At 43.5% G+C, this 18,319-nt stretch overlaps 1 protein-coding gene across 6 annotated transcripts in view; it reads left to right on the top strand.

Moving 5' to 3' along the window:
- Window positions 1–18,319, top strand: part of GRIA3 (glutamate ionotropic receptor AMPA type subunit 3) — a 127,495-nt gene that overhangs the window by 74,199 nt on the left and 34,977 nt on the right. For 5 of the 6 annotated variants that reach the window (XR_005703834.2, XM_040084233.2, XM_040084234.2 and 2 more), the window contains exons 7-11: window positions 388–555; window positions 2,482–2,586; window positions 3,871–3,978; window positions 5,130–5,336; window positions 13,970–14,346. Coding sequence is in view for 5 of the 6 variants with exons in the window: in XM_040084233.2 (XP_039940167.1) it covers window positions 388–555; window positions 2,482–2,586; window positions 3,871–3,978; window positions 5,130–5,336; window positions 13,970–14,346 (965 nt within the window). In the remaining variant the exon portion in view is untranslated. Of the gene's footprint in view, window positions 1–387; window positions 556–2,481; window positions 2,587–3,870; window positions 3,979–4,323; window positions 4,870–5,129; window positions 5,337–13,969; window positions 14,347–18,319 lie in introns of those variants that run through there. The other variant, XM_040084235.2, reaches the window with a different exon arrangement.

Genomic DNA, 18,319 nt, shown 5'->3' with positions numbered 1-18,319 from the left:
CAAGTCAAAGCTCTCTTGACAATTTTATTAAAAACAAACAAAAATACTTACAGCAAAAACTCAAATAAGAGCTTTCCTTTGGTTTCAGTGTGATCCAGCATGGAATTGCAGAATTTTGTAGTAAGCTCATCGAGATGACCAAGTGTCTAATTAAATTGAACTGGTATTGTTATTTTGCTGCTATATGCTGTACAGAATGAAAATATTTTTACTTTGTTAGTTGAAATAGATGGAATTGTTACAAAGCACCAGCTGAAAGACAGAGAGCAAGCAAAGGGTCTGTAGGCATGATTCTTCTGTTCTAACAAAGAGGAGGACTCGATGTGACACACCTGGGGCAGGTGTGAGGTTGCAGTTTGTTGCATATTTTCCTTGTTTCGGTTGCAGTACACGTCTGCACTGACCCATGATGCCGTCCTGGTGATAGCAGAGGCTTTCCGGTACCTGCGAAGGCAGCGTGTGGATGTCTCCAGGAGGGGCAGTGCTGGAGACTGCCTGGCTAACCCTGCTGTGCCATGGAGCCAAGGAATTGATATAGAGAGAGCACTGAAAATGGTAAGGGCAAAGAGAACAGCTCAAGAGCAGCAGCAGCAGTTCTGTAGTGCTGGTGTCCTGCTCCAGGTTCACAGAGCTTCTGTACTCGCACAAACAGCTGCGGCTCCTCAGGGGAAACAAAGTAAAAACAAAGTTCATGATGAACTTCAAAGGTTGGATGAAACATGCTCAACATACCCAAGATCATCCCTGCCCTTCCAATACCCATCCTTCTCCCTTCTGTTCTCCCCAATCACCTTCTCTCCTTCTATTCAGACAATGATCTTGATCTTTGCTCAGGAAAAAAGAAAAATAATGATTTAATAATTTTTTCTCTCCACTCCATGGCATCAACTCAGATAAGAGTGTTTTTTCCAAGTTATCCTTGAAATATCTGTCCTGTGCCAGCAGAAGTTCTAGTGCCTCACTGTAGTCATCTTGCTGGCAAGATAGTTAGGCATTACTTGAAACTTCTTCCCAACAACCTCGAAAATGGTGCATATCTTTGTTTCTGAAGCTGGTTCTAAGACATCAGGTCAGTGGAGACAGTTTACCTGAACAGTTGTGGACACTTAAAAATGTCACTGCAATTGCCTCTGCACGCTGGCACCAAAAGTGTCTGAGTCCTGGCGAGCCTTCCTGCCTCAGTGCAGCCAGCTTTTGCAAAGCGCTGGGTTTCCCCACCAAGGATAGAAACAAATTAAATTGAAGCCAAAGGGTGTCCACTGCATGAAGCTCATGTCTCAGTGGGCATGAGGATGGAGGCAGTGTAACAAGCTCGGTGAGACACGCAGTCACTGCTGTGCTAAGGTAGCCAGACAGCCTCCAGCAGATGCCAGAGGCAGGCACAGCAACTCACATCTGGGTGCAGCTTATGTGTCAACTGCCCTACAAATACATTTCCTCAGTCCACAGTTGATAACACCTCTTGGGGTCAAATACGGTTTTCAAAGTGCAGTTCATCTCTCTAGCTTTCTGGAGACAGGAATACCTCCAATTTTTTCCAGCCCCCATGGTTATATAAACTATTTTAAATAAGGTTCAAATCCACTTACTGATAAAAAGAAACTCCCTATATGTCACTGTGAATTTGGCTCACTGGATAATTCGGAGACCATGGAATTTTTGTTTTATATAGCCTTGCACTTCATCTCTAAACAGTGAACAGCACATCAGTCACCAGCCCTGAACAGTTTGCTTCTGGCTACTTTAGCATCACCTCTTCCTGTAACTTCTACAGTTTTTGCTAAATATTAAAGCTAATTTGCCCCTACTGAAGTCTGAGACTGTTACCTTTTCTGCCTGAGATGACAGCTTGTTGGTGTTTATAAGTGATAAAAATACCTCATCCTTTCATACAGGGAAATAAGAAAGGCTTTTTTTTTTGAGACAAAGTACTTTATACTTCCCCTTGAGATGATTCATGTGGGTAGGTAATGATAATGATTTACCGTCTGTACACCCATCCATCCTGACTGAGACCAGAACTCCGTAAGCAGTAGAGACAATTGTCTGTGCTCATTCAGAGAGGACATTTGTTCCTTTCTCCTACACTGGGACTGATGTTCAAATAAAGCACTTCCCAGAATGCGCAGTGATAAGCCATTCTGCTCTGTACTGCAGATCATTCTCTGCCATATTGTGAGGGGTTTAACTGCACTAATTGTTGTTGTGCCTCGCTGATGCTCCGTTCTGTACCAGTGAACCCCATGTGACCAAGCATCAGAATCAGTCTTTCTTACATTTAACATATATGCAGGGCTAATTTCACTGAAATTCAGCTCACTCTGGTGGTGTCACCAGCTGAATGCTAAAAAATACCTGCACCTGGAACTCAGAGAGTGGAGGCTGGGGTAGTTTTGAGCAGTACAACTGGATGTGTCAGAAGCATAGATGAAAAATAAAGTGAATCTTTTATTAAAATATTTGTCTGTTTATTCCCTCGAGGTGCAAGTTCAAGGAATGACAGGGAACATCCAGTTTGACACCTATGGGCGGAGAACAAATTACACAATTGATGTGTATGAAATGAAAGCTGCTGGATCACGGAAGGTGAGTTTAACATGGATCCAGATTTCACATCTTCACAATTGTTTATTCCAACAAACCAATGAAATCCAAAAATACCAAAGATGCAGTGTAATAACAGGGTCCTGAGGAGTGCCCCCTTCATGCTGTCTTCCCTATCCCAGGAACCTTGTTGTATTCAGTTCCTGGGCTAAACCACTCATCCTGCTTAACATCTTCGCTGGTTTCTATGTCAGCTTAAAACACAACTTTTTCCCTTAAAAAACCTTCTGGAGCTTTTTCACTGCCAAGCATAATACTTGCTGTCATGGTCCTGTGCTTAGTCCTATCTTCTGAATTCCTCTCCGTCTTTCTCTCCCTCTCCATATTGGGTTTTGGAGCCATAGTGAAGCTGGAACCAGTGCAACCTTCTGAAATTAACAGAAAATAAGTTCAGTTTTAATTAGAATTTCATATTAATTCTCTTGTCTCCTAAATAAAGTATAGATCCTAAATGGGATAGTTGGCTAGATCAGTTATAAAAGAAGTTTAAGGCAGATGTTCAAAAATAGTTAGGTAGAGAGGGTCACAAAGGTACTGAGAGAAGGATGTGTATAAGTGAGTCTCTTAAATCCCCTGATTTCACCTGGAGATAGGTTCTTAACCTGCTTGATCACCACTGAGACTCCTTAAACATTTCTGCATTTCTGGATAACCAAATACCTCTAAACATGGCCCAGCCACTCAGGGAGGTGTACGATGCAGGGAAGAGTGTTACTGTGTTGTGCAGAAATACAAAAGCTATCGTGGTAGCCTAGTGATGCAGGCCAAGGTCAGCAGCAGCCAGCTGATAAAGTCACCTCGTGCTCACAGAGGGTTTTGTGTTCCACACTGCAGATAATGTGCCTGCATTGCTAACGATGTCTGTGCATCTGCTCTAAAGCCAGCTCAGGTTTGCAGGGGCTGTATTGGATAAAAATCACAAAGTCAGAGGATTTTACTCAGAATGCTGTGCAGTTTATTTTCTTGTCTGTAGTATGTTCTTATGCTGTGGATATATGGGAGTGTTTTTCCAGAGGCACCGTACTGATGTGAATTGAGACGGGGGGAATTTAATATGTATCTTCACTTAGATTTGGCTTGTGCTGATTTGCTTTTGGGTTTGACAACATAGTTTCTTTAAGGAAATGGATGTAAAGCTAATGTAGTCCCTTAATGACCAAAGCAGTAAATGAGAAATGTTACAAAGCCATGCGTTTTGACGTTGCTCTTGCAAGTTCAGAGTCCTTGTAAAGGCACGTAATGAGGTAACAGTCTCTATTTTTATAGGCTGGTTATTGGAATGAATATGAAAGATATGTGCCAGCATTAGATCAGCTGCCCTCTAATGACACTTCATCTGTGGAGAACAGAACTATAGTAGTCACTACTATCTTGGTAAGTTTTATGTTCTTAGTGTGTTTGTGTGTAGGAAACGAGGCACATGACTCCTGAGGTGTGTTAGACACCTTGTCAGGAAGCAGATGTTGAATGCTGTGTGAATTCAAGTGACTGGAAAGTTCAGGATCTTCCAGAGATGTTCTGAGGGCTTGACCCTGCTAACCTGTGTATGTATCAGTGAGTCTGCTCACAGGAGGAGCTCCCTGAGCTCACCGTGGTACTTTGCTGCTTCCCAGACACTTGAACTCAGTGAAGTGCCTCATGCAAGTGAAGTTATGATGCATGTGTGTAAATGAGATTGGCCTTTCTGCTGTAGAGTCAAATCTTGCCCCCCTCACTCAGGTACAGCTCCTGTAAACTCAACCCCTGTGGACTGAGTGAGGGTGGCACAGTGAAGCCTGTAGAGAACTGGAACTGCTCTAGCACTGGGTGAAAAGCAGCCTTTACCTGTGCAATTCCAAGGGAGCAAAGCTCTTCCTGTGTGTCACGAGCAGCAGCACCAAGTCAGTCCCAACGCCTCTACAGACCTGCTCTGTACAGCATTCCTTGTGACTTCTGTGCTTTTTACAATCCTGCTAAGCATGAGTCAATTTTATGCTGTTTCCTGAAGCATTGTATTTTATACTCCTATGGATTTAGTGAGATGTAATCAGCATTTCAACTAGAATTTTCCAAGAAGGCTAAGGGAATTCAGTGACAAAAGTGCTGAGGATTTTAACCTAGCTTCCCTTAGGCTACTTTGAAAATCTCTCCATCAGAGCCCCATTCTTGGCCACTGGGGCCTTAGGAAATTGTGGTGATGGTACAGGTGTTGGATATGTCAGTCTTTAAATGCTAAAATTTGAATTACCGCTACAATGATGTTACTTGACTGTCTAATCAGGCCTAATTCTGCAAACAGAAGTGTAACTTTTAAAATTCCTGTTGTGTTCAATGGCTCCTTACTGGGAGTAAAGTCAATATTGTGGCTGTAGGATCAGCCACTGATTTTTATACTGCAGAAGTCTGTATTTCTAATTTCTGTACCAAAGCAGGAAATATTGTAAATTCTTACCAGTAATATAAAGGATAATAACAGTTCTCATTTTGTGTGGTTTACAGCTGTGTTTTACATTCATAGACTTTTGATCTTTACTTTTGTTTCAAAGGAATCACCATATGTAATGTATAAGAAAAACCATGAACAACTAGAAGGGAATGAGAGATATGAAGGATATTGTGTAGACTTAGCTTCTGAAATAGCAAAACATGTTGGAATAAAATACAAACTGTCAATTGTTGGAGATGGGAAATATGGAGCTAGGGACCCTGAGACTAAGATATGGAATGGCATGGTGGGTGAACTGGTCTATGGGGTAAGTTTCTCTTAACCTTCATTTTAATGTTCTTTATAAAAAATTATGCTCAAAGTTAATAGACTGCAAAATAAAGATCATCTGTTTGAATACTACCTTTAAAAATCTAGATATTTCTTTGTATTGCCACTTTTATAGCCTACTTTTCTAATTGTTTCTTTGCAGGAAAGTGTCACTTTTTTTACTGCTGTTCTCCAAATCAGAGTCCACAAAATGTTGAGAAGTAGCATTGGGCAAACTTCAAATTCTTGTTTGCAGCAGAATTTTCAGTTTGCTCTTCATATGCTTCTTCTTCATTTGCCAGAGCTCCTTTTTCTGTATCAGTCTCTGAAATGCTGGGGGTGTTGCTCTCATTAAGGGTCTGATCTGGGATGTTGAGATTTGCTGGGTCACTGATCTTTGTTTGTGTTTGACCAGACCCTTTTAACTCCATTGCTTTTCAGGGTAAGGAGCAATGCAGTACGAAATCACCCACATGTTTTTTCTCTTTAAGCCCTGGGTTTGGCTTCAAAAATCAACTGCCAGCCTAAATAAATAAATAAATAAATAAAAATACTAATTCACTGCATTCCTCTTTATATTTCTGTATTGGGTGTACATCACTTTGTTTAGTAGGAACAAAAACAATCCGGAACTGCCATTTTAGAAACTTCTTTGAAAATGAGAATTTTGGAATACAGATAAACCAGATGGAAGGGGGAGAAAATTGGCTATGCAGTAAAGACTTCTCCAGCTGATATTTCATCTTTTTTTTTCCTCAAATGCTAAAGAGATGATTTGTGATTCCGCCCAAATCTTTTTTGCAGTTTATTTTTAACAAGCTTTCCTTTATTAAAAATATCTGAGCAGAAGCCCATATTTCAATTGCCTCCTTTTGTTCTGTGGCTGAGTGTAATTTCTAAAAGTCACCTCAAAATTTCATTGGGATAATGCATCATCATTCTTGCACAATGTTTGGTGAGATAATTCTTTTAAATGGATCAGTCTTTTTTAAATAATTGCTAGGCTTTCACAAGTTTTCTTACTCTGGGGCACTCAGTCCTGATGCCTTATTGTGTAATGGGTAGCCTGTTCAGCTTGAAAATGTTTTATAGAAATAACAATGTTTTTGTTGTATTGCATTATGGCAGGGAGGGAAATCTACTGATTACAGAAAGCAAACAGGGCTCTGGACCCTTGGATTACTTCTTTGCTTCCCCGTTGCTTTGAGGTTTGACATTATGCAAATCTTCTGAACTCCCTATGCCTCAGTTGTGCAATTTGGGAAACTGATGTTCGCTCTCTTAGAGAACACAAGTCCATTGAGAACCTCTGAAGCAAAGGTTTCGTTTAGTTCAAGCAAATTACATTGCACTGGAAACCTCTACCCTCAGTCGCTCTGTGTGTGGTTCAAGAAATATCAAGAGTATCAGCTGTAATTGGGTCCTTTTGATGTACTTGCAAGTGACAAGCCATGAAACTTGTTCATTCTCTTGAAAAATAACCATACCATGGGGGAAAAGCATGGCAAAAGAGAACATGAATTGCTGGCAACAGTCTGAGCATAGGGACTGCCTACACCAGGGGAGGAAAGGTGTGATGTGGGCTACAGCTTCTATGTCTTGAGCCTGGTGAGGTCAATCTGTGCAGCTGCTGTGCCACACAGGATCCACCTGCATAAAGGGCCCCAAAGATGCTCTGAGGGCTGGAGCAGCTTAGACAGTTCCCACTCTTAACCTGGTGGAGTGAAGGTGCCCAGGAGACCTTAGAGCACCTTCCAGTACCTAAAGGGGCTACAATATAGATGGAGAGGGATGTTTTAGAGGATCATGTAGTGATAAGACAAAGGGGAATGGCTTTAAACTGAAAGAAGGTAGATTCAGATTAGATATTAGGAAGAAATTCTTCATTGTGAGGGTACTGAGGACGTGGCCCAGGTTGCCCAGAGAAGCAGTGGATGCTGGCCCTGGAAACGTTGAAGGTCAGGCTGGACAGGCCTCTAAACACCCTGATGTAGTGGAAGATGTCCCTGCTTACTGAGGGAGGTTGAACTAGATGATTTTTAAAGGTCCTTTCCAAACCAAACCAGTGTGTGATAAGCAGCTTGGCTGCAGCTGCCTTTTCCGCAGCCTCTTGGGACCAGCCTAACTCAGAGAGCTCTGCCTCAGCATTAAATTTAGCCCTAATCAGGCTGGTGACTAACAAAACCAGCTCTGCGGGCATCACTGACCATTCCTTAAAGCAACCCCAAAACCACCCCACCATTCTCATTTTCCCCTCCAGAAAGGTCAGTTGCTTTGTATTCAGAGCACAGTTTTCATCTGTGTTTTCTCATTAATGAAAAATTGAGGAATGTTTCCTTCCCTGACCCCCAGCAGTTCCTGTACTCATGCTGTGAGCTCTGTTACTGTTACCTCTCTGCTGCAATGCTCAATTATTCAAAGGTCAGATGGGTCCCGTGAGGTTTGAGTGCAGACCCAGGTTAATGCTTCCAGCCCCGTGCTGCTGAGCCAGCTCCCCAAACTGCCCAGCTGAACGGAGCTTACAGGCTGCCTGGAAATCCTCCTGGCTTTCTGGAAGCAGGGGAAACAGCCCCTGAACTCTGAGTACAAACCTCAGCGGCCCTCCAGACCTTTTCCCAGCTCTGTTTGCAAACACTGTGGAATGCCCTTGGCCTCTTTTCTCCATCCGCTGAGGGGGGGCTGTGTGCCATAGGCATGTGCACTAAGGCCTTGGAAGATGAGAAGTCCTCTAGAAGTGCTGATTATTTGGAGCGAGCGTCTCATTTATGTGCTGACTTTCCTTTGTCTCTCACGGGCTTAAAACTCTATTAGGGAACTAAAACTGTGTTACCGTAATGCCCCTATGAATCTTGTCAGCAAAATGACTCAAATTTGGCTCCTCTGGATTCCATTTTGGGAAGACAAGAGGCAGATTAGATTTTAAGTACCTTTGTTAGCATCTATGGAAAAGAGACTTGGTGGGATAAAAGGGGCCTGATTGGTTTTGGTCCCAGTTATCCAGCAGCTGAGCTGAGCTGTGGCAGAGACACAGTCCTTTAGATTGCATTTGTGTCAAGTGATAACCAGTGACTAATCATTTGTCAAATACAGCATATTCCTGACCCAGCAGCTTCCTTGCCTCCACCTGGCACTGCTGGGCCATCTCAGGCAGCTTTTTGAGTACCGAGCCCTTTTTTGCATCGCCCCATGCATGCAGCTCTTTTCTAAAATTGCTCTTAGGGCAGTGTAGGAAATGAATGACTTGTCATTTTAATGTTAAAACCCTAATTAACTGCATTTAATGTTTGAGTTGTGCCAGTTCATTGTTGTTGTTGCTTCCTGTGGAACGCAGCAGAGTCAGGGAGAAAAGGCAGCCCCCAGACACTGCACTGGAGGGCCCCAGTCAGTTTTCTTTTTCACTCTGATGGCATCAAAATAAAACTCCTCATCCTACCAGATACCCATTCAAGCACAGTTATTTTTTTAAACTAAGACAAATTTCCAAGGCATAGCGGAACTTTCAACAGAATAAAAATAGAAAATAAGTAAAGCTTTTATCCTGAACATTTCAGAAGGGAAGCTAAATCGTTCTCAGTCCAGGAGACTGAATCTCTATTTAAATCTACCCAGCATAGCAATCCAGGCAGGCCAGTGCTGTCCTGCAGTGACCCCGGGGCTGAGCAGCAGCAGCTCCCTCGGCCCCTGTGCTCGGGGCTGTGTACCCACCAGCTGCTGAGCACTACACAGTCGTCTTTTCTCTTCTCTGAGGTCAGCCTCTTTCTGTAGGCTTTTATTTCTTCTTCCCTTTTAAAGCAGGCTGCTGTTCTTCCTTCCCTGTTCAGCCAGGGAAGCCATCCCTCTCCGGACCTGATGCTTTTCTCAGCACTGAGGCTAACTGACAGTAGTTTTAACACAGATCTTAATTGTAACTACAAATGCTTTGGGAATGAAAAGAGCAGCCAGACCTTACAGCTTTTAAAACTCTGCTCAGGTTAAAACAAGCCTTTATAAAACCCTCTCAATATGTGCAGTAGCACAAAGGAACGAAGCAGGGGTGTAAAGGACAGGCAGTCCCCAGAAGCCAGCAGCCTCTGCAGCCTGTCGGAGTGGGGCTGACACATCCCCTGCCTCTGGCAGGTAACTGCTGTGGGGCTGGCCTCTCCATCAGCAGCGTGTAGAAACGCTGAAGGTGGCATGCAGGGCCTCTGAATCAGAGCAGAGAGGCAGAATAATTCAGTCCCTGCTTCTCCTTAAAACCTCCCGCACGTTCTTAGTCTGAGGCACAGCCTGACTGTGCCAGGAGCGGGTGAAGCCTGTCCTGTGCTCCTGACTCTGCTTTCTGTGGGGGAAGGCCCAGGTACATGGCCCCAAAGGCAGCTGTGTGGGGCTGCTGCCCTGCAGCTCAGAGAGACCCTGCTCCTGAGCACAGGGACAGCTGTGGGGCCCTGAGCACAGGGACAGGTATGGGTCCTGGACAGGGACAGCTGTGGGGTACTGAGCACAGGGACAGCTGTGGGGTACTGAGCACAGGGACAGCTGTGGGGTCCTGGACAGGGACAGCTGTGGGGCCCTGAGCACAGGGACAGCTGTGGGGTCCTGGACAGGGACAGCTGTGGGGCCCTGAGCACAGGGACAGCTGTGGGGTCCTGAGCACAGGGACAGGTGTGGGGTCCTGAGCACAGGACAGATGTGGGGTCCTGGACAGGGACAGCTGTGGGGTCCTGGACAGGGACAGCTGTGGGGCCCTGAGCACAGGGACAGCTGTGGGGTCCTGAGCACAGGGACAGGTGTGGGGTCCTGAGCACAGGACAGATGTGGGGTCCTGAGCACAGGGACAGATGTGGGGTCCCTGGCCAGGCTGAGCTGTTGAGGGGGGCAGAATCACAGCCCTGGCACAGAGCCACACTGCTGTGGTCCTGGGCTTTGGCTGACCTGAGTCCAAGCACAGGCAGAGGAAGCACACATATGTCCACAACCCCAAAAGCAGATGTACCCTTTATGTCTCCATCTGTGAATGGCAGGAGTGTGTCAGAATGAGCTGTGGGCATCCACAGAAATCACAAATGGCCTTAACTTTGACAAACTGTGGCGGGCAGGGCCAACTGCCGTTTTAACACCTTAATACCTTTTTACACTGCTCAGCTAGGGCACATTAAGACTTCAATGCAACGTGTTGCTGATCAGATATGACCTGTTTGCTTTAAATAAGCGTGAGCTAATGTGTTAAAACCACATTGCCTCCCTGACCTGGCCTCTAAACACACCCTGAATATCCCTGGGGATATTGAACTGCCTTTACAAAGATAGCTCTTACCAGACAGTACCACAGGTGATGTGTTGCTGTGTCTGACACTCTTTTCTGGTACCTGGAAATGTTCAAACGTGCTCAGAGACAGCCAGTGTTGCAGCACAGCCTCTTGTGGTTCCTCTGTGTTCCTGCATTTAGCACTGTTGGGGTGCCCAGAGTTTGGCTGCCAGTGGAAGTTGATCAGTGTCCCTCTGCTTCAGTCTGCCCAGAGCTGGGGTGCAGCTGTCACACAAAGTGACTGCAGTGCAGACTTTTCTCTTCTTGAAAAGTGACCCTAGAGCAAAGGAGGTGTTCAGTTCTGTGAGCAGGAGTGACCCAACGCATGTACAGACAGGAGCTTAGCCCAGATCTCTCACTGTCTCTAGCGCCCAGCTTTGAGTTTGGGAGTTATCAGTAGGTCTGTAAGCAGAAGAATCCTGTCCTTTACACAGGTGGAACGTCTTCATGGTGTTGCGTTCTCCATGTAGAAGGCTATTTCTATTTGCTATTTTTTTTCTCCCCATAGGAGTCTGGAGGTTTGCAGCTCCCTGGGGTCGTTTTTGAGCAGAGTGGGCAGCGCCTCTGTGCTGCCTGTCCTCTCTAAATCCATCCCTCCCACGCTAGTAGGCAAAGACAGAACAAGCCTCAGAGGAATCCATGACATTTCTCACCCAGCTGAAATGCACTGAAGATGATGTTTGAAACGCCATTAGTCATGAGTGATTAGCAAAGCTCAGTTGTTGAGGTTCTTAAAGCCCTCTCCAGTTCTGTACGAAGAAGGGCATGTTTGTGGTTGTGTTGCTTTTAATCGAGCTCAATTTGCATGGGTTCTGCTTATCTGCAGCCATAACAGGGAGGAAGTTCTCAGCAGTGCTGCAGTTATGAATGATCCTTTAGGGTGCTTGGAGCTCTCCATAAGCTCTCCATTTCAAATACTGTATCTCTAAATAAATAAGCAAAGAGAGAGCCATTTTTTAACCTCCCTAGTGCAGCTAATATTCAGGGAAGTGGTGAGCAACCGGGCCTGGGTATTGGATTGTAGCTGGTCCACTCTCAGTGCCTTGGTTTCCCAAGACCCTGGGTGTGAACCCATGCTTGTTCCCTCTGCAGATACCATTTGCTGCCACGTTCACTAAGGGATGAGAGTGGTTTTTGGTGTTTCCAATGCAGTGAATACCTTTGGTAGGGATGATAGGAAAGCAGGAATACTGAAATGTACCGGAAAATCAGTATTTGCATCCCGTTTAATATTAAAATGCAGTTTGAAATTATTTACAAAGAAAGGAAACTGTACTATATGATATGAACATGGTAACATTCAGGGTTTTAACAAGTGATTTGTCTGTGCTTCAGCATCAGCTTCATCACCGCACAGGGACATCCTGCATGAAATCAGCTGGGCATGAGGGAGATACAGATCTTACTGCATGCTGCATTAGCACTTAGGAAGAGTTCCACCATGTCTACTTTGGCAATTAAAATATTAGTTTGAGAGAATTAAAATTCTCCAAGTCCATGAAAATGCTCTAGAAACTAAATACTCTTAGAGCTGAAGGAGCCTTTCCTTCCCTTGGTGGGGTGTTCCAAGGCTGGCAGTCCATGTGCAGAAGTGCCTGGCAGGAAGGCACCTGCCTCCCACCTGGCCTTCACCTCACATGGAGCCTTTGCTAAGTCTCTGCAGGGGTCCTGAGCCATTAAGCTTGCTCTAATAAGGATTAATTTGTAAGTACCTCATTAGTTCAACAAGAAGTACAGTGGCATGGTCGAAGTGTTTAGTCCTCCAGCTGGCTATGGACTCTGACTACATTTAAAACTTATATTCTGTGTGAATCTCACCCTGACTGCAGACATTTGGTATGTAACAGGAACTCAGCTCAGCAGCTGTAAGAGATATACACGTTTTGGGGGAATTCCTGAGTTGAGCAAGTTCCAACATCTTCCGAAGATCTCACTCTACCCATATCCTCCCCTCCAGTGTCTCCATTGCTTAGGTGATGAACACATTCATCTGCAAAGCCAGTAAACATCCAGGCATCCAAAGGCTTTTTCAGTTTTTATATTCAAGCCACGTTCAGGTAGATTTTTGCAGTAAATGACCACAAATCAGCTGAGGTTTTCTCTTTGAGGGAAGGGCCACTCAAGAGGAAAGGCAGTGTCCCTGTCAGAAGGGGCTGAGCAGGGCTGTCAGAGGGGGCACCCAGGGCCATGGTTTTCGAGTGCCTTCCTTCCGTGCCCAGGTGTGATTTTATCAGATTATTCCAGTGAACTTGTGCATGTACCTTGCAGCTGCGCATGCCGGTGAGAACTGTCGAGATATTCTGGGGTGGCTGGAGTAGATCTTGGGGCTGTGTGTGCAGATGGGTGCCCTGCAGAGAGAATCAGCCACAGGGAGGGCCCGTCCTCATCTGACAAGGCTGTCCCTGGCCTTGGTCTGCAAGTTCTGAGCAGTGCTCCAAGATGGCTGCACCATGCTGCAGCAGGCACCAAGCCCATGATGCTCTGATCAGCTCCGTGAGAAGCCTTTGCCATTTCTGCTTTTTAAATGAAAACCCCAAACCCATGGCTAGGAGGATGAGCAAACCAGATATTAGTGAGAGTCACGTACATTACCATCAGGTTTACGTAAAGGCATATTCAGTTACTTTATGGCGCAGATTTAAATGGTCTTATTAACATTTCCCATTGATTTTTATTCAAACTTCAACTTAATCGGGCTTTATTTTTCCACCAGAAAGAGAGGCACAGTTATTAGTGGGGGACAAAAATCTGATTTAAAAGGTGGACAGTGGTTTAGGTACTGAAAAGTTAAGGTTTCCCTAAGAACCATTTTCAACCCTTACTGCAGTGGAGTTTTAAAGGAGAATACAAGTAAGAGCACCCAAGTGCAGCTGAAATTCAGTGACTGATTACTTCTCATGGGCTCCTTTTAAAGATCCTGGACTAATAAGCAGGGCAGGAGAACTTGCCGAAAGAATGGAAAGGAGAAAATTAAAACCTAGCCAACACAGAATGTGTCCAAAGTCTTCAAGATAAATGGGTGGTTACAGACCATTACTGCAAAATGACACTGTATTGTTTCCATTTCACTGTCCAGTTTGTGTAGTGTTTATTCATGTGTTTTAACTTAATAGACGTATCTGCTGCTGTCATGAGCCCCTTGCACAGATGTGATTTTAATTTTTCTTGTTAATAATTTTCTGTTAATATCGTGTAGTCCTTAACTTCAATGACTGCAAAATAGCCTGCAAAGAAATTATTTCCGCTCATTCTTGTAATTCATCATCAGATTCATTAGCCTGAGACTCTAGACTGTGATTCTGTTGTGTGTGACTTGTAACTAACTTGGGTTTGTTTTCCCTTTTCAGAGAGCAGATATAGCTGTTGCCCCCCTCACCATAACACTGGTGCGAGAAGAAGTCATAGACTTTTCCAAACCCTTTATGAGCCTGGGCATCTCCATCATGATCAAGAAGCCTCAGAAATCTAAACCGGGCGTATTCTCTTTCCTGGATCCTTTGGCTTATGAAATTTGGATGTGTATAGTCTTTGCTTACATTGGCGTCAGCGTAGTTCTTTTCCTAGTCAGCAGATTCAGCCCCTATGAGTGGCACTTGGAAGACAACACTGAAGAACCACGTGACCCTCAGAATCCTCCTGACCCTCCAAATGAGTTTGGAATATTTAACAGCCTTTGGTTTTCCCTGGGTGCCTTTATGCAGCAAGGATGCGATATTTCTCCAAGGTTTGTTCCATATCACTCCATCACCTTTTTGCATTTTATGGTCATTTTCTGATGCCATGGTGCATATATGTTACTTTCTCAAATTTCTTTTTAATTCCAAAATTTTTATTTTAACATTTCCATTCAATATTTAGCATCTTCATCAAGCCACCATGCTTGCTAACATTCACCTCCAGAGTAAGTAGCATTGCTTATAATGCCATTTATGCATTTCTGCCAAACTTATATTCACCATGTTGAGGCTGTAAAATGCATAGGGTTTTCTGTTTTCAGCAATGCTTGGAGGGCTACCGTGTTTTTGCTGCATATCTCATTTTACGGTCATCTCCTTGGTATAATTAACACATTCTGCTTTGCACAATAAGATTTTTTTTAAAAGTCACATGCAACAGCACTTTAAAGCATCTCCACTCCCATCAAGGCTCCTGCTAGTCTTTTTACTTTCTTTTGAGCCTAATTTTTCCATTTTTGTTCTTGAGCCATCCTTTCATCCTTCTGCTTACCACCATTTTGCACGTCCATGTATCCAGGTATACTGTGCTACTGTCCTCTCTGTGTGTTGTTATTTCAGTCCAGCCTCATCTGTTGTCCCTCTGTTCATGGTCAATATGGTCCAGTAAGCATTGCCAGTTTCCATAAAGATTTTCCTTACTCATGAAGGCGTTCTTTCTGGATAAGGCTGTAGTAAAGTGTGATTGATATTAGTACCAATTTAGCAGAAAGCACCGCTATTAACTATTGTAGAATCTTATTTCTTTTTATAGAAGTATAGAAGTATTTTAAGAACCAAATGAACATAGTGAAGCTCCCTCTAATTGAACAATGCATACCACACTTTTTTTTTTTAAATAACATCTATCATGTTTCTGCTTTTACACTGGTAAAATACTTTGGTGATGTGCTTGTTAAAAGCAGTAAAGTTATCTAGTTTCTTAGTGATGGAGCAATAATTTTATTTTGACTATATATATATGTCAGAAATTATGACAATAGTGTAATAACCAGTTTCCAGCTCCTTTATTTATTTAAAACACCTGCTAAGACAAACAGAATGTAGTTTTCCATTTAACATGGTTGCTATTTAGAGGAAGAGAGACATCTTTTTCCTAAGTTCTGACATTCAGAGTGCACCTTGTTGATCTCCAGGTTGCCTTTTCTCATACCCGGATCATTGGAAAGGTGCCAGGTTTTCCTGGTCCATGTAGCATTAGGAGTCTTGAGTGGCCTCACTGAAGCAAGTGACAACATTTCTGTGAGGTTTCTTGGGAAGGATGGTGATTTTGTCTGTTGGAGTGCAATAATCATGCTATAAATCTATGTCAATTCCTGGTGTCTGGGTGTGCTGCTCCCTGTGCACTGACAGCTCTTGGCCTCCTGCCCCTCTTTGCCCTCCCTGGTTCTGCCTGTGCCTCAGACCTGCAGTGACATTTTGCTTGCTGCTGAAGGGGGTGAGTGATGGGACCATTTAAATTGCTGTTGACCATGTGTGTGCCCAATCTAAAGGACCGGGAAATAAGCACTGGGACATCACATGGAAACCTGCAGGCATGCACTATTTCTGCTAGGGCTGCATATTGACAGCTAAAGAGAAGTGCATTGGATTTTTGGGAAGCTCTCATGTGACTCTTTGGCATGGTCAGACATTTACCTTATATAACAAGTGGAACACACTGGTTTTTTTTCAATACAACCACAGTAAGTGCCTTGGAAATACCTACAATAAAAGGAGAGAAACAGCAGTACATCTGTTGGTTTTTATCTGTCCATCAGAAGCTATTAGCTCAGTATTAGTATATGGCCCTCATTTGAAGATGTTGTGCAGTTACTTTGTTGTCTTTCATGATAACATTCCAGGCAGTTACATGCATTGTTACAGGAAAAAAACCGAAATTTAATACCTTGGTTTAAATTCCAGAAACACTGTTCCTTTGACTGATGTGATGATTGAGGTTGATTAAAATGTCAAATTTCTTTTCCGTAGAAGGGACTCTTCCCAAGTATTCCATTCCGTATCTTTGTAAGGTTACGCCATTCACAGTACATTGACTATATGAATGTTTCATACTACTTTATTGCCACTAAAAGGGGCTTCATTCTTCCATTGTGAATTTTGTCTGAATAAATTTCTTATATGAGAGCGTACAGCACTTGTAGAGAGATGCCGACAAGCAGCCTGGAGAGATCACTTTTGTACTTGCTGATAAAGCCTCTTTCAGCTGCCTTTGTGTGGAACAGCTGTGACATCTAATGACTAGTTAGATCTATCCTTGGTGAGTATGCCATGTGGATATTCCAGAGGATATATCCCTATACTCTCCTCTCTGTATTTAATAGGAGTCGTCTAAACAGGATCAGAGAGCAGCCAAAGACTGGGGGTTAGTGCATCCCTTGATGTAATCAACATTTATTTCAGCAGTTCTGTTCTGCTATCAAAGGCTGCTCTGTTTCCTGCATAGTGAGCTAAAGCATTGAAATTTCACTTTTGAGGGATCAAAAGTAGATTATTAAACTTGCTTTTATGTAATATGCATGCAGTAAATGGAATCAGGAAAAAACACAGTCAAATTTGTGACACTGTTCTGAGCAAAAGTATCTTTGAAATCTCTATGAGAGCATGTGTTTTCATTTTCCTCTTTATTCATGTAGAACAAAGAGGCTAGATTAATTAATTGCTGATGGAAAAAGACAGAGGGGTTACTAAAAACTGTCTCAAGAGGTTGGTCATTTAGAGGGTGTGTTTCTAGGTCCTTGCTTTCACAGCAGAAGACTCAAGAGACTCCTATTAAAGGCCATGGGAATGACTTTGTGGGACTTTGACGCTGGCAGTGACAGGGTAACGTGACGCTGCTGGAAGTCCCAGTGCCATTCCTGTGCTGGAGCATCTCCAGCAGTGCTGGGTATGCCGGCTGTGACTCCCTGGGCTGGCGGAGCTCGCGGCCACCTGCCGTGTCCAGGATATCGAGGGGCTCCACACCAGGACAGGTGTTCAGGGTCATTTGTCAGCATAACAACTGTGTTATATCGACCCAAACAGCCCAGTTAAAAATGGAGTGGTGTGAGAAGCTTATTTTATGTATCAGTAATATAGGAAATAAGATATATTTTATGGCCTTGAGCAGAAACAAAATCCAGGCTATTTTGATAAATGAGGTTTTGTGTAAATGTGTTATATGTATTATTCTCCTGGAAACTGAATGTGAATTTGAATGTTGATTTTGTTTTTTCTCTTGTTACTAATTTGCTCTCATTTGGCTCCATGCTTCCTTTTAAATTTCCTCTCAAGGTATGCACTCTTCCTGTTTACTTGCTTTTGAAAACCATCTGACTTTGTTTTGACAACTGAGTTATAATCCTGTTGTTCAGATCTGTGTTGCTCCTCTCATTTGTTAGCACTCTAATTCACTTTAAAATAATGTCATACAGAGTATCTATTTATTGAGGTGACTTGGAAAACTATATTAAGTTAAAGCATTAATTGATTGTTTTTAAATACATCATTGCGCAAGTGGACAGGTATGGCTTACATCTGAAAAAGTGGTGCTGGTATTAAAAGCTGTGATTGAGTTTTTTGTAATTATTACCTGAGTAACAGAAAAACATTCAGTGGTTCACAATCCAAACCAAACAGGCACTCTCTGATTCCCAGCCCGCTGTACCTGTACTAACCCTTTTTCTCCTGCATCCCTCTACACCAGCCCCTGCAGTGGGTATAAGGAGTCTCCATTTCAGCAGATGGACGCGGAACTGGGGTGCTTTGATCACAGAGGCTGCCAGGCCATGCTTGTCCATGTTCTTGTTCTTGAACTCTCTGTCTGTCTGTCTTTCCTTCAGTGTCAACTTTGTGGTTTATTTGATTTTTCTTTTGCCTCATCCTGTGACACCAAGTGACAGCTATGTCAGCCCAGACTGCAGTTTAATCCTTCTTTCTGTGCTCATTGGAAGACTGGGAGAAACAACTCTAGTGACATCCAGT

Source organism: Hirundo rustica, chromosome 21 (genome assembly GCF_015227805.2).
Source record: "Hirundo rustica isolate bHirRus1 chromosome 21, bHirRus1.pri.v3, whole genome shotgun sequence".
Taxonomy (NCBI): Eukaryota; Metazoa; Chordata; class Aves; order Passeriformes; family Hirundinidae; genus Hirundo; species Hirundo rustica.
This window is presented reverse-complemented; position numbering and strand designations above follow the sequence as displayed.